Source organism: Topomyia yanbarensis, unplaced genomic scaffold, assembly GCF_030247195.1.
Source record: "Topomyia yanbarensis strain Yona2022 unplaced genomic scaffold, ASM3024719v1 HiC_scaffold_47, whole genome shotgun sequence".
Taxonomy (NCBI): Eukaryota; Metazoa; Arthropoda; class Insecta; order Diptera; family Culicidae; genus Topomyia; species Topomyia yanbarensis.
In genome coordinates, this window is record NW_026683680.1 from 169,056 (window position 1) to 186,480 (window position 17,425).

At 40.2% G+C, this 17,425-nt stretch overlaps 1 protein-coding gene across 1 annotated transcript; it reads right to left on the bottom strand.

Moving 5' to 3' along the window:
- Positions 1-11,340: 11,340 nt before the first annotated feature.
- Positions 11,341-12,678, bottom strand: LOC131695606 (beta-1,3-glucan-binding protein-like). The gene is made up of 4 exons (XM_058984136.1): positions 12,544-12,678; positions 12,388-12,482; positions 12,176-12,330; positions 11,341-12,120 (listed from the first exon to the last, which is right to left on the bottom strand). The coding sequence occupies exons 1-4, from the start codon at positions 12,659-12,661 to the stop codon at positions 11,373-11,375; spliced, it is 1,116 nt and encodes a 371-aa protein (XP_058840119.1). The 5' UTR covers positions 12,662-12,678; the 3' UTR covers positions 11,341-11,372.
- Between the last annotated feature and the right edge of the window lie 4,747 nt (positions 12,679-17,425).

Below are 17,425 nucleotides of genomic sequence, written 5' to 3' on the forward strand. Positions count from 1 at the left end.
CAAGTAGCTTCCCTACGCTATTCCTGACTTAAAAAAAAGTTGCTGGCAATCTCCAATATCAATCATTATATCTCGATCTGAGAGCTAGAATCGAAACAGTTGCAAAAACAACCGTTAATTACAAATTTCTCCATTTCATTGATTTTTAAATGAAAAACAGCGGAGAGGTTGGTGTAAATAATATTCGATTGAGCGCGAACGTGGATTAGGCACTGTTTGCAATAACCCTGAAGTGGTTTCATAATTACCGGCTAGAGAGAACACCCAATGAATTTATACCAGGATAGTTATTGATGTTTCGTCATTTCCATTTTTAATGGATAGGGAAAATGTTAGCGGATTTCCAATAAGACGAAAAAATGCCCCTGGAAAGAAAACATAAAGCAGATGCAAAGTTACCAAAACTTCGATTTGTCTTCTCTAGGGAACCCAAAACAATTCGTCGAGTCCCGGATTGAAAGACGATTTAAGCCGAGAAGAAGCTCTGGTAATCATTGTTTCAACGCCATTGATAGCGGCCAGAGTTTGGACCACAAATGGAATAATTTCGATTTGTACGGCTGCCGAATTTCCTTGCAAATGGACTACAAGTCAATCATGTGCTATGCACACAAGAACGCCTCGATTCTTTTCTACGTTAGAGAAGAAAATTGTGAGATTAAAAAGACATCGGATGGTACAATTGAGTGATTTGAATGTATAAAACTTTGTTTGTCGTATTCGTTCTAGTTATGGTTGCGATCGGTCGTAACGGCGATCTGAACCAGAGGAAATAAAGCGAAGACCCAATGAAGAAAACTGATTTAGGCTTACAAGACAAAAACCAGGACAAATCAAGCGTTTTCCTCGACTTCCCAGGACACTAGAACAGTAAGTGAAAAACCAGGAGATGTCCTGGGAAACCAGGACGTATGGTCACCCTACTTTTTGGGACGGAGCCCATTCTGCATATTTTGGCCGTTTTAAAACAGAAACATTACCCAACATTACTGAAAATCGACAACCTAAACCCGGAGGCAGAATTTACATTGCCATAGGAAGCGATCATCACTAATATTACATCTTTCAATACTGATAGCTATGATTACTGTAACCAAGTCTGATCGAACTCACGCGCGAAGTTAGCACACATGTTAAGCATCGTACAACAGGGGCTGATCCGGTGGGAGGGTCATGGGGTCCGGATTGTCGTATCCGTGACCAAAGAAACAGACAAAAAATCGCCCTCCAATAGTGTGTTCTTCCATCAACGGTCCTCGAATAACTGAAACACGAACGCGCTTCTCACGGTCAGGGTTGCCACTATTTTTCAAAGAATATCTGGCAGATCAACTACAAATGTCGCAAATCTGTCATTTAACAGCCACCTCAAAGTCATCGAAACATATCAATCGATGTTTACTAAATTTGGGAAAATATGCCGCAAATTTCCAAAACGTGTATGCAAGCACTTCTATAGTTTAAAAATCTGTCAGAATGAGAGGTTTATCTTTTTGTCTGAAAGCTGCAAAAAATCTGGCTGTGCCAGATAAATCTGGCCAAATGGCGTCCCTGCTCACGGCCCTCTATTCTGCCCGAAAACACACACACACAAACATCAATTGAAGAAGTGGACCCTTTCATTTCACTATTCTATCTTGCTCTTGCAACTCAAATCCACCAAAGTTTTTGATCAGCTATCAGCTCTTTATCGACCAATACATAATATGCCGCCACATACACACCCCTCACTCAGGCATTTCTGTTATCTACTGTCTTTCGTGTCTCGTTTGATTTCTTCTAGTCATGCCAGCTACATGCATGCATTCTGATACGACAGCGAACATATCCATATTAAATTTGCAAAAGGGCGAATAACATTTGTAAACAAGCTTTTATTTTGATGGTTTCTCTTAATTTACTGTAATTTTAAAGCAGAAAACCATTGAAATTACTTCTACGAAGGGTAACAATTTACATTAACGCATATTTTTCATGAAATTCCAATCTGCAGCAGACTAATGAGCGAAACAAGTTTTTTTTACAAAAAACACTTTCGTCCTTTTGACGAATTAATATTGATATGTTCTGACACTGGTTCACATAGACTAGAAAAACTAGAAAGAGAACTGCGGAGACTCCATTTTGGATCGATTGGATTCGCGTTTAGCTGTCAAAAAACGAATCCAATCGAACATTGCCTATCCTTATAACATTGGACGTGTTGCCATACAATGCCTGGGCATACGTTGCCAAAAATGCTGTTTTTCTCTCCGCAGTTCTCTTACTAGAGTTTTTCTAACATAGACCACTTTATGCCGATCGCGAATCATCAGGGAGGCCAAATTTGTTATAATAATGAAACCTCTATCTTTGTTTCTATTTCTTGTTTCTATTCCTTTTTATTCCGCTTCAACCCTTCCCTTGTACACCACACGGATCACATCTCGACAAACATATGATTACGGCTTAAAAGCCAAGTGTCAAAATTCTCTTTGAAAGGAAATTTCGGACAAACCGTTACTCGCCAATCACAGATGTTGATAGTAAACAAAAGAGAAAAGTATTCTCTTTCATTAACTGCTATGAACTGTGTTTAGCCAGTAACGGTTTGTCCGGAATTTCCTTTCTAAGAGAATTTTGACAGTTGGCTGTTAAGCCGTTGTCGTTTTTTCTTCCGTTGACCAACCGTCACCTCGAGCGGACCCAGGTATTGAATACTCATGAAGCTAAGTGTCCGCATGTTAGAACCTAAGAGAAAAGAAGACAATCGCGGACCAATTTGTTCCAGTCCTAACCTCAATTAGGTTTTACACCAACCGACATAACGCCACAAAATAAGACGGATGAACTTCTTTTGACAATTCTTGGTGTTTTTTTAATAGAAGTTGCGTGAGTTTGAGTGACACAGATGAGCACCCGTAGCACTCGCATTCATGCAACTGACAAAGTAAAAAAACACCGAGAATTCTTGAGCACTTTTTCAAAAAGACATCTACAATGAGTGACTTTCTTTGTTGACTTTCTCTTTCGATTTTTACGGCGTCACTTCCCTAATAAATATCTTATCATTCAAGAGCCTAACGACCTGTTCAGGGTATCATCCAAACAATATGTGGAATCGTTGGACTATATGAGTTAAAGTTCTTGTATAATATATTTTATTAGGGATACCACTTTTCACTTATTTTACAGTACAGATCGAAAGACGGTGGTTTTGACTAGCATATTATGCAAAGAGTTGAGGGATGAATATTAAACCGACCGAATTATTAACAGAAGAGAAAGTAAACAAAGAGAGCCACTCATTGTAGATATGTCGTTTTGAATAAAAGGTCTAGAATTGTCAAAAATGAACTTCATTTATCAACCGGTCGTTTTATCAATCAAGAACGTTCAAAATAAATACAAAGGGGTTAAAACAGTGCTGCTGGATCTATTATGTAAACTTTTCATTGGCATCAATATTTCTTGCAAATTGAATAATATCACAGAGAACAGACATCCATCTTCAGCATTCAACTTGTGTAAAAATCTCTAACGGATTCGAAGGTAGTTGGGATATCCAAACCAGGTGCGCTACTGTCGTCATGTTTTTTTTTGTTGCTGAGTTCGACTGAATTGACAGCGGTTATTTCTCTACCCAGTCAAACTAGTCCGGAACCGGTTCGGACTTCCAGTATGAATTCTAGCTCAAATGCATCGACCGATAGAGTCGGAATCGGTTGTTTTCTTTGAGCAAGATTCCACACTGAATCCATTCAGGATTTCGAACCGGTTCCGGAATGGATTCGAGGGATAGTTGGGATAAATTAGTTTGGCGGCGCTAGTGTTCATTGTATATTAATTTAAATGTTTACACATGCTTTTAAAATATTTTAGTTCGATTATGGAGGTCTGCTCTCTGTGATAATATTATTGAATAACTGTATAGCTACGTGAATTCTTGGTTTAGGTGCGATCTTTGAGGTAAAATTATTTTTAGCGATAGTGAAAAGCATGTAAAAGGAATCTCGCAACAATGGCCGCTTATTGTTTTTAGATTTTCGGAAGGAACTAGTAGAGAAAATTAAGAAGAGCAAGGAGCCTGTTGTCCTCTCTTCTCTTAAGTTGGAACTTACTCGTTCTGCTAGCATTGGAGCCATACTGCTTTTTTATAGTAGGTAAGGTTTAAAAAACTGCAAAAGTCTGGCCTGTAGTATATTGGAACTGTGTGGAAGTCACGACTCACTTTCGAGCCTAACCACTAGAAACACTTCTTACTTTATTTTGCCCTTCTTCCCCACGGATCTACATCATTGTATTACTTCAAAGGGGGCTCGTCGTGCTTTCGTCACACCTATATCTTTTGCTCACTAGTTTTCTGTATCTATCTCGGAACTTGAAACATGAAATTGCTCAAAGCCGACGATCCCAACTCCCCTAGGCAGTTGCAGTATCAATACTCCGTTTTACATTATATTCCAGAGCGTTGAGCCAAGTATGGAACCCCGCCGTGACCCTAATCGACCTTTGCCCCATGTTCGTGAAAGTAACTTTTCAGAAGATCACTCCTACCGTCGATATCCCTTTTCGGCCACCGAACTGCCTCTGCGATAGTCCGTTCTCACTTTCAGCGTAGGTAATCAGCCTGATGAGGATGAGTCTTTCTAGGAGCTTACCAAGAGTATCCAGCAGGTATACAGGCCGATACGATGCTGGATCTTCAACAAGGGAAATTGTGGCAGCAACATTATCTTCTGGATCATCCATCTATCCGGCAAGTAGCCTTTGTCCAGGCCTTTTTGTAGATCAGCCCGGAACATGTCCGGAAACGCCAGGATCACGGTCTGCAAGTGCAGCGTTGGAGATATCGTCCGGACCGGGGGCTTTCTTCGCATTCAGCCCTTTCGCCACTATAAGGAGCTCGTCGTTGGAGACTCGATTGTCACCAGTATTCCTACCGTCTGCATCAACGCAAGGTGTAGGCGATAATTTTCAATTTGTCAGCGCACATTTCAGGTGACGTTGTTGGGCCCTTGATCTTCGCCATCACGACACGGTAAGTGTTGCCCCAGGGATTAGCGTCTACTTCTCTGCCCAACTCCTTGTAGCAGGTGGACTTACTAAGCACCATCTCGCGTTGAAAAGCGGCCCTAGCCGCCTGGAATGTTACTGTACACTCTTCTCTCAATGAAGGTTCTGTTAATAAATTTCGGAGAGACGGGAGGGAGTATATCATCGACATCACATTCTGTAGTCCTTCATTGTCGGCGAACATTGGTTGGAGAATATGAGAAACGTATACGCATACCCAAGTAGCAATTTTTGTTTCATCGACTATTTCATAACCAGTTGGTAACAAAAAATAAGCGCTGTTGTGACTGGCATCTAACTTCCTGCGCGACCCAAAAAGCGCAGTTTTAGGTCGATTTTCAACATAATTATGATTGAGTAAAACAGTAAAAACTTGTTTCCTTTTCGTTGCAATAACGATACGAATATAGCTAAATGAAATCATATTGTTGTCAACATGTTGAATGTAGGTCGCGACAAGATTTCTTAATCATACCTTTTTGCCGTTCACCTGAACTATCAATCGCAACCGCAAAGTAATATATTTTCATACAAATATGTTAAGATTATGTTACCAGTGGAAATGAAAATGTCAAGCAAGTCCAAATGTACGTTGATAATTTAAATATGAACAGTAGTGTCATTCTTCATATCAAAAATTTTCAATGAGGTATCAAATTTTACTGCGGATCAGAGCCTATCGAGTGGTATTTTAACCTACTTCTTATTATTTCACGCGCTCTTGGTGAAACCAAATTCGCAATAATATTTAAAAACATTTTTTTATGAAGAAACACAAAACATATTAGAAATAGAATATTAATCAAGGTAAACACACATTAATCATAAATTAGTGACATAAATCGTCTTAATGGTAGACTTTTATACAGTTTTTCGAGTCGGTTGAGATTTTATTTCCAATACATTAGAAATGATGCATATAAACAACATGGATTTCAAGCCATTCAGGGCCGAATTAAGGATGTGATTTTGGTGAATACAACGACGCTCGCTTTTCAAACAAATTTATATCAATGAGCAAAGATTTTTATTTGTGAACCACTATTCTCTAGCATACGGTTTGTCTCCATTGAGAAATTTTCAGTTCACACCAAAATATTCCTTTCCTTAATATGACCCTGTACTATACTATTCATGCTGAAATCGTTCTAGTTACAAAGTCGTATTCTTGTCATACGTACGTATCAGGCACATATCATCATTCTACCTTGAATCACAAACTCACACGTACTGATGAAAGGCATTCGCAACACGGAATTGACCAATTCATAACTAAAGTTCACCAAAATAATAATTAAGTTGTAATTTTGTTCCCATTACGTTGCGAAAATTTACCGATCATACTTCATACGGTACACTTCATATTATACAGGCATCGAACTGTACGGTGGCGCCAACTAACATGTTCGGTTTATCGGAAAAATGTAAACATCTGACATGAATGATTTCAACGAAATCTTTTTGTTGCCGCAGTAGTAGCATTAATATCAGTAGTTGAGCTATTGGGTCATACTCCTATGAGAAGCACACGGTAATATTATTACAAGGCACTATAAAAATGAACAATTTCCACTAAAATTGGAATTATTTTAAACCATAACTAACCATAATTTTAACTTACATAACCTCATAAATTCGAATGGCATCGAAGCGCAAGAGCAGCTGGTCAATCGACATTATCCTTTTTCAATATGGTTTACATAAATCGATAGTTGCAACGGCCGAATGACTTATTACTCCAGCTTGTTGAAACTAAAGGTGTTCCAAACCTTTTGCGTCAACAAGCAAGCAATATCATTTTTTGAGAAAAACATTCATTCAGCAAAAAATGACAAAAACTTTTTCGAAAATTAACATATTCTGGATTAGTATTTAAAGACACTTCACAATTTATACAAGGAATTTGCTAAATAGGAGTACTCCTAAGATTACGTTAACTTTTCTATTGTTTTTGGGAGGTACACTAAGTATACGTTTTGTCTTAAATTGATAATACTTGTTCCGATCTACCTACTGTTCTTAGTACCAAAATTATTATTATATAAATCAATAATATATCAATAATATAATCTGTGCGGGAGGCATTCAATTATTTCATTTCAAATCAGCAATAACATACATGCCATTTTTTTACATCTTTCCAATACACCGAAAATATTATAGTTGGCGCCACCGTACAGTTCAATGCCTCTATAATATCAAGTGGAGCGCATGAAGTGTTATCGGTGAATTTTCGCAACGTAATGCCTACAAAAATATAACTTATTTTTCGTTTTGCTTAGCATTAGTTGTGAACTTGTTGATTCCGTGTTGCGGAAGCATTTTATTAATACGTGTGAGTTTGTGCTGAAAGGCGTAATGATGATATGTGACGGAAACATACGTATAACATGATTACAACTTTGTAAACGGAAACGTTTTCAGTCAGAATTTTTGTGTTTGACAACTGTGCAATTGTCAAAATATATGTCACAAAATCAAAATAGCAACTACATTTCAACAAACTCTGCAGCATCACCAACCACTTCGGAATATTAATGAACATATTCTAGCTAGCAACATAAATGACCATTTGGTGACAAAAGATGTTATGAAATAACCGTGATGTTATCTATGTTCAACCAGGGCAACAAAAATAACTTTATTGTTCCCTCGTTGTAACGTAGTTCGGACTTAGACGATTAAAACTAGTTGCGATTTGCTACTTGGGTAGCGACCACGAGGCGATTCGCTACCGTATCGGTTAATGGAACCCTGCTGCAGCACAGAAAAGGATTTCCGACGAGCGAAAGTGGAAGACGAAAGCCTTCAATAAAAACATCTTCGATGAGGCACTTTGGCGGCGGGACCGAGAACGTGGATGCGGTTGACCTAACAAGAAGGATTGTGGCGGCTTGTGACGCGAAAACTGGAACCACGCAATAGACGACAACCATCTTACTGGTGGATCGAGCCGCTTTGTACGCTACGCGCTTCTTCTCTCAGAACAAGAAGGCGGGCTCATAGAGCAATATCGGAGCCAGATAGAGAAAGACGCAAGGCAGTGTTTTGGGAAGCTAGGGCCGCTCTAAAGCGGGAGAGTCAGATTGTCACAAAGAGCTGTGCCGAAAAGTAGACGCCAATCCCTGAGGCAACGCGTACCGAGTCGTGATGGCGACAATAAAGTGCTCGACGACGCCAGCCCTAATGTGCTCGGGTAAGCTGAAGATAATCGTCGAGGGTTTTTTACCGAAGCACGATTCAACTATCTGGTACGGACAATCGACAAGTGACTAACGATGAACTCGCAGAAGCATCGAAGCGCCTGAAATCAAAAAAAGTCCCCGATCCGGATGCAATACCAAACGTGGTGCTAAAAGCTGCGATCCCGGCATATCCGAACTTGTTCAGGATGGTGCTACAGAAGTGTTTAAGTGAAGTCAACTTCCCCGAAATGTGGAAGGTACAGAAGTAGGTGCTGCTGCCAAAGCCAGGGAAGCCACCGGGCGATACGGCCTCGTACAGGCCCATATGTCTGCTGAATACACTCGAAAAACTCCTGGAATGAATCATCCTCAACAGGCTAACGAAATACAAGAAAGGGCGAGCGCGGACTGTTCAAGAACTAGTTCAGATTTCGCAAATGAGTATCGACAGTGCAGGTAATTCAGACCGTGCTCGAGAGTGCTGAGAATGCATTTAAACAGAAGCGAAAAGGAGATCGACACTGCGCTGTGGTCGCGATAGATGTGAAGAATGCATTTAACAGTGCCAGCTGGGAAGCCATCGCTGCAGCGCTGTACAGAGTGAGGGTTCCCGGCTATCTATGCCAGATCCTGAAGAGCTACTTCCAGAGCAGAGGCTCCACTCTCGGTCCAGCTCTTTGGAACTGGACGTACAATAGGGTCTTAATACTGCGGCTGTCCAGGAAGGTGAAAGTTGTGGATTTCGCGGACGACGTGTCACTAACGGCGGTGGGTGAGACACTTGAAGAAGTGCAGGTGTCGGTGACGGAGACAATAGAAGCGATCGAGAGCTGGATGAACGGGGTCAAGCTGCAAATAGCTCACCACAAGACGGAGGTGTTGTTGGTCAGAAACTGCAGAGAAGTTCAGCGGGTGCAGCTCGATGTCGGAGGGCACATGATTGCATTGAAGCGTGCACTGAAGCAATTGGGAGTGATAATCGACCGGTTGAGCTTCAACAACCACGTCGACTATGCCTGCGAAAAGTCGGCGAAAGCAACAAACGCAATAGCGAGAATCATGTTAAATTTCGGCGGTCCAACAAGCAGAACGAGACGTCTGCTATCTACTATTTCGTCATCGATACTCCGATATGGGGTTCTTGCCTTGGGTGCGGCGCCGAAAACCAAGCGGAACTACGAAAATCTGAACAGGGCATTTCGGCAGTATACATTATCGCCGGGATGATTCCCATCTGCATCACTCTAGCTGAGGACATGGAATGTTACCAGCGGATAAATGCACGTAATGCAGGGAAACTGGTCCGAGCGAACTCGTTGGCTAAGTGGCAGCAAGAGTGGGACAACGCGGAGAAATGAAGGTGAACCCACCGACTCATCCCAAATGTGTCGGCTTGAGTGTATAGGAAGTGTGACGCAGTTTTTGTCCGGGCACGGATGCTTCCGGAAATACTTGCATCGGTTTGGACATGCTTCGTCTTCCCTTTGCCCGGAGTGTGTGAACGCACAAGAGACACGTGGTATTCGAATGTCTCAGGTTCAAAGAAGTTCGAAAGGGTATGTCTGGTGTGACAGTTGACAATATCGTCGAACAAATGTGGCACGACGAGCATAGCTGGGACGCTGTTAACAGAGTGGTTACGAGTATACTCTCCGAGGTGTAGAGGAAGTGGCAAAGGGACTAACAAAGTAGCGCCATCGGCTAGAAAGTCGCCATGAAACTACAAATCGGGTTTCGAGAGAAATTCCGGCGCCGGTGAACTCTCCGTCGGTGTAGACTAGGTCCACCGCCGGGAACCAGTCGAGTAGTACGCGACGTAGCACCAGATTCGGGTAGTCGGGGGACCAGTGAACCGGACATCAAGCTTCACAGGAATCGCCGGACCGACATCGACACCCTACCGAGTAGCTCGTATGTAGGCTAGATCCACCCCCGGGGATTAGACCGAGTAGACTTCGTCGAACAGCTAGCAGTGGGTCGTTGAGGCGTCAGTGAACCGGAGGTTACGCTCCACTCCAAGTCGCTGGATGGACCTCAGCACCTACTGGCTGGCCCGTTAAGTAGGCTAGATCCCCCACCGGGGATCGAGTAAATCGGCTCAAAGCGCGGAGCTAAATGACTCGCGGAAGCGAACATTAGTATCGGGAGAAATTTACCGCCGTAGAATTCACAGTAGGGTAGATTCGCCGGCGTTGATTACCCAACTAAATCTTGACAAAGATGATAGCTAATTGGTTCGAAACAAACACCGGTACCGAGAGAAATTCAGCTGCCAGGGAACTCTCAGTCGGAGTGGAGTAGTTTACCGCCGGATAATATCTGAGTAGATCTCGATAAAACTGGGAGCGGGTATCGGTGTCGATAGAAATTCCTCCGTCGGGGAACTATCGATCGTAGGGTAAGTTCAACATCGGGGACTATCCGAGTCGATTGTGATAAGGTCGGCTAAATGGCTCATGAAATCAGCATCTAAACGGCTCACGGGGACGAGAGCTAAAATGGTAACGTAATAAATGGAGACAAGAAGCAAGAGAGGAGTCGAGAGTTAAATCAGGGCTCAAAGGTCGAGCCATTTCATGAACCAAGTTAGGCTCCGAGATAGAGCAGAAGGAAGAGGTGCGACGAAAACACAACGAAGCCCCCTCACGAAGTAATAACTCGAAGTAGTTCCGTGGGGAAGAAGTGCGAAAAAGGATTAAGGAGTGTTTTAGGTGGCTAGGCATGAACGTGAGTCGTGAGTCCCATATAGTGCCAACACAAGCCAGTGTTTTGAAACAGCCTCTTAAAAACATACACACATACAGACACTGTCACAATTTGTCGAGCTGAGTCGATTAGTATATGAGACTCGTTCTTCTGGTCCTCGGAAAAAGTTTTCAAAGTTTAAGCGAGTTCTACACATTACTTTTGTAGGAAATATTAAAATGAGAAAGGCAACGTTACACCACTAAATTAAAACTATAAACGGAATAAACGGGTTGTCAATTTCCGATCACTATGTAGCGGAGCCGACGCTGAACTGATTATCAATTGGATAAACACCAAGTTCATTTTGGCAGACGGATGGAAATTTTTTGATTGAATCAAAACCTTGATCAGCTTATTTTCAGTAGTTTCTATTTAATCTGTCATTTACAAAGCCCAAACACGCACATAATCTATCTCCATGGCCGCTTCTTCGCCCCAAGTACTATACCAATCTCCTCGAGCATTCCAGAAACTGGTCATCGCTGTAGACTGTCCGTAGTACCATGGTTTCGGGTGTGGATTCCAGGCACCATCTGGGAAGTAGTTTCCGCCAACTGCGACGTTCATTAGAAGGTGGAACTCCTGATCGAAGGGTGCCATGAGTTGACCTTCCGGCCATGGATTATAACTGAATCCTCCCAGTCTCCAGAAGCCTTCATACGGAGTGATGGTATGATAAACTTGATCGTTGATCGCGAACTGAATTACTTGTTCCGTCCAAATTAGCTGATAGTTGTAGAAGAAGGAATATAAACCATCCCGATGGTCGGAATTGCACAAATAGTGACGATAATCCCAGGCGGGTCCAAAGTGCAAACAAGCCGAAGCCTGCCGTATGCCAATGTGTTCATCGTTCAGCCAGAGTTCCCGATTGCCACGGGCTTCCATAACGTCAATTTCGCCCGATCTAGGCCAGGTACCGTAGACGTCATATTTCGGCATCATCCATAATGCTGGCCAAATCCAATCACCGGCTGGCAGTTTAGCACGAATCTCCAACCTTCCGTATTTAAATCCGAACGAGTTGTGCGTTCTAAGACGCGCGCTTCGAATCGGGTTTAAAATGTATTCGGGACTACCCTGGCGGTAGCATCCTTGAATTTGCTCTGCCCAGTCCGGGGCGTCAGTGCACCTGGAATGGATGGAAATATTACCTTTGCACTTGAATTGTGCACAAACAACATTACCTGTTGAAATCGTCTGTATCCCATAGATTGATCGTACCAGATGTTAGAAAATCTTCTCCAAATTCTTCCGCTGTAAGCGTAGGCCTCAAAACAAGATGTCCGTCCTTTATATAAGAGTTACGACCGCTTCCGGAGTACCATTGGAACTCATTGTTCTGAATTTAAAAATAAATGAGAACACATGTTTGACTCAAAGCCACACTAATACTCACGCCTCCTCCACCAACGGTATTTTCGTGCTCCCACACAGATCTATCGAGCGTATCAAAGTTGTCCTCGAAAATCAACTGACCTGAACAGTAAGGCCCTAAAACGAATGACATAACCGTCAATTATCGTCGAAATCAATATGAAAACAATTAACTCACCCCCGGGAGCCTTCCACCCGGATGCCGTCGTTGGGGATGGATTACACTGTCCCCAGCAGACTGTAGCAGCGTTCAACAAGAGTAGCCCGGCGGCTACTGCAGCAACGTAATTTACCATCTTCGAACTGCGCCTGGTGTATTTATTAGCGCAATCGGTGTTTTATACCTAAGAGCTATCTTATCGCGTTCGAGACGCGGATAACAATACGTGAATATGTGATAGGTCAAGTCATTGAGGAGATTCTCCCACGAAGATTTCACGTATCATGCGCTGGCTTCGTGAACTGTCAGCCTAAGTAGCTAATTTTATTTTTCACTATTTGGATGATTAGATAATCGACGGCTCGGAATAAAATGCGTAGTATTTGTTTGCATTGGCTATTTTATTAATTAATTGATTGAATACATTGGAGCGGGACTCCCAAACAAAAAAATCTTATCTGTCTGCTGGCTTCTGTTTTCTCTTTGACTCTTTGACTCTTTTGAATTTTGGAGCTCATTTGAATTTTGGAACTCATTTGAATTTTGGAACTCATTTGAAGTTTGGAACTCATTTTAATTTTGGAACTCATTTGAAATTTGGAACTTATTTGAATTTTGAAACTCATTTGAATTTTGAAACTCATTTGAATTTTGAAACTCATTTGAATTTAGAAACTCATTTGAATTTTGAAACTCATTTGAATTTTGGAACCCATTTGAATTTTGGAACTCATTTGAATTTTGGTAATCATTTGAATTTTAGAACTAATTCGAATTTTGGAACTCATTTGAATTTTGGAACTCATTAGAATTTTGGAACTCATTAAAATTTTGGAACTCATTTGAATTTTGGAACTCATTTGAGTTTTGAAAGTCATTTGAATTTTGAAACTCATTTGAATTTTAGAACTCATTTGAGTTTTGGAACTCATTTGAGTTTTTGAACTTATTTGAAATTTTAAACTCATTTCAATTTTGGAACTCATTTGATTTTGAAACTCATTTGAATTTTGAACCGCATTTGAATTTTGGAACTCATTTTATTTTTGGAACTCATGTTACTTTTGGAACTCATTTTAATTTTGGAACTCGTTTGAATTTTGTAACTCATTTGAATTTTGGAAATCATTTGAAATTGGAAAATCATTTGGAATTAGGAACTCATTTAAATTTTGGAACTCATTTGAAGTTTGGAGCTCATTTTAATTTTGTAACCCATTCGAATTTTGGAACTCATTTCAATTTTGGAACTCATTTTTTTTTTGGTACTCATTTGAATTTTGGAACTCATTTGAGTTTTGAAAGTCATTTGAATTTTGAAACTCATTTGAATTTTAGAACTCATTTGAGTTTTGGAACTCATTTGAATTTTGAATCGCATTTGAATTTTGGAACTCATTTTAATTTTGGAACTCATGTTACTTTTGGAACTCATTTTAATTTTGGAACTCGTTTGAATTTTGTAACTCATTTGAATTTTGGAAATCATTTGAAATTGGAAAATCATTTGGAATTAGGAACTCATTTAAATTTTGGAACTCATTTGAAGTTTGGAGCTCATTTTAATTTTGTAACCCATTCGAATTTTGGAACTCATTTCAATTTTGGAACTCATTTTTTTTTTGGTACTCATTTGAATTTTGGAACTCATTTGAGTTTTGAAAGTCATTTGAATTTTGAAACTCATTTGAATTTTAGAACTCATTTGAGTTTTGGAACTCATTTGAATTTTGAATCGCATTTGAATTTTGGAACTCATTTTAATTTTGGAACTCATGTTACTTTTGGAACTCATTTTAATTTTGGAACTCGTTTGAATTTTGTAACTCATTTGAATTTTGGAAATCATTTGAAATTGGAAAATCATTTGGAATTGGGAACTCATTTAAATTTTGGAACTCATTTGAAGTTTGGAGCTCATTTTAATTTTGTAACCCATTCGAATTTTGGAACTCATTTAAATTTTGGAACTCATTTGAACTTTGGAACTCATTTGGATTTTGGAACTTACTGGAATTTGGCTCTCTTTTTGCCCTTTTAAATTTTTTCACGCTATGCACTTTGTTACTTTTTTCTCTCTTGGTTCTTTTCACATTCTTTTCATTCTATTGACTCTTTTTGTTCGTTTTTTTCACTCTTTTTACTCTACATTTTTGTCACTTTTTCACTCCTTTCATTCTGTACGTTTAATTCATTCCTTTCACTTATTTCACTCTTTTTACTCCTTTCACTCATTAAACTCTTTCGAAAATTTTGGCAATATAAATTCTTTAGAATATTTCGATTTTTTGGACATTTTTGACTATCTTCAATCATGTAGTCTTTTTACTCTTTTTGCTCGTTTGACTTTTTACTTTTGTCACACTATTCACTCTTTAAATTTTGACAGTTTTACTAGCTTTGTTAGCTGGCGGAAGGTTACAGAACACCCTGAAGCTTATATTTGGTTTTCTCGTGCAATGAAAATTACAAAAGCTAGAGCTTGCATATCTTCAGCAAATTTGTTTAAAATGTGTTTCTCTACAACTTCTACATCGAACACTATCTTGGGTGTGTGTGATTACGGCGGAACTGAGTTGCATACGACTAGTATGGGAGGTTAATCTTTTGCCTTGGTGGATTAGCGTTGAGACTGCGCTAGTGTTTAGTGACATCGTCGATCGGAGAAATTACCACTAGAAAAGTTTCACGATATTGAAAATCGAATTCCTTCATGTGTAGCAAAAGTATTGATTGTGGAAGAATAGTGAAGAAAATAACATGATAATGTGTGTGCACTACTAATGGCGTTTTCGTTTTTTCTTGGTGCTACACCGGTGTAGTGCAAAGAAAGAGATAGACTGATTACACCCAAGTTTGAATGAGTGTAGCACCGACTACACCGGTGTAGTGCACTGTCAAAAACGAATATGCCATAAATTCTGTTTGGTGTAAATACCACTACAACTACAAGGCATATGTGTTGTCATGGGAATGGCATTGTGTGTCGTGCTATGGCATCGTTCATGTATTCGGGTGAGAAATTTCCAATAGGATTTTTATATAATGCCAAATATATCTCGACAAACATATGATTGCGGGCCGACTGTCGGAATTCACTTTGAATGGGAATTCCGGACGAGCCGCTGCTCGCTAATCGCAGATATTAAAAGTAAACAAAAGAGAAAAGTTTTCTCTTTCATAAACTGATGGGAACTGTATTCAAGCAATAATATGCTTGTTTCGTTTTTGGATCGGAGTCGCTCTGGGTTCGCTCGGAGCTGTCATTTTTATACGGATTTTGTAAATATTAGAACAGACCTAGAGCGACTCCTGTCTGGAAACGGGATCGGCAATGGTTTCTCCGGGGTTCCCCTTCGGGGGGAGTTTTGGCGGATGGCTTTTACGTAGTTTGTCGAGATATGATTTAATTAGTTCAGTGCGGGTAGGACAGGTTTCAACAAAATCTAATGCGTCAAGGCACCGTCACGCGCACAACCTCGATGGAATATACACTGGAGTTCAATTTGTTCTGATTGAGATAATTATTATGGGCATAATTTCGATGCTTATTATTAACGTTTTTAATTTATAGCTCTTCAGTATCGGTCATAGATCGAGGACCCATATTCTGTACAGCGCTGCAGCGATGGCTTCTCATCTGGCGCTGTTAAACGCGTATGGGTATACATGTATATGTGCAAATATGTGTGTGTGCAGATATATGTGTGTGCAGATATATGTGTGTGAATGTGTGCATGAGTGCGTATGTATGCATGTATACATGCGTCTTTTCATATGTATGTTTACAGGCATGCACACATGTGTGTATATATGTGCATACACTGGATATTTGAAAGTAGATCGCGATCGGTGGTCCGACGAAACTTTGCCTTAGAGGTTGGAGGTAGGTTCAGCCCGCGGTGGCTATGACTCGATATGAGGATAGACTAAGTTGTGGTTTTATTTGAAAGTGCACATTAAAAATACTCTTGACTTGTGTTCCTACTACCCAATTCTCAAACGAATATTTATATCAGACTAGCTCGCGCTTTTAGCAATACTCCTACGGCCGGCTGTTTGGAGTTCAAATTGCTGTAGTTTAGGGAAAAACTAAATCACTCTTGATGGCCGGCTATCCAGAGTTTAAATACAAGAAAAATCATAACTAAATATCTTTTTGCTCTGAGTATACGTGTACTCGGAGATTAACCATCCCACCGCATAAAACATTTTCATTTTGTGGTCGCATTGCCTGCTTGTGGCGAATCCTAGACCTGTACCTGTCCTTCAATCCAACTCCGTAATATCTATGGAAGCGTCGCTGAGTCGGGGGCCTTCCTTAAGTAGGTATTACATCAACATTTCCTACCCTATCCTAAGTATCGGTGAAGATGGTCGTGGCCGGCAATAACGATTCTCATGCTATTGGTTTACTGAACTCATAAGAGATAAAGTTCATTCCCGATCATTTATCTCACAAGCAAGATGAGTTGAGCTACCTATAGGCAACATGATAATCGTTAGTATGCAATCTACGAATAGCACCGTGCTTCGCAACGCAACGCAACGCAACTATTCACTCTTTAAATTTTTCAACTCCTTACATCCTTTAACACTTTTTACTCCTCTACTTTTTCACTCTTTTTACTATTTTCGCTCTTTTCGTCCTTTTCGCTATTTTCATTCTGTTCACTTTTTCAAGCCCATTTAGTCTTTTCACTCTTCTCGCTATTTTATACACTTTTCACTGCTGTCACTCCTTTCACTCTTTTCACTTTTTCACTCTTCACTCTTACCGTTTTTTCACTCATTGCACTCTATTATTTTTTAATTTTTTTTCGCTTCAGCTCTTTTCACTGTTTTTAATCTTTTTACTGTTTTCCATTTTTCACTCTTCTCATACTTTTCACTTCTTTTA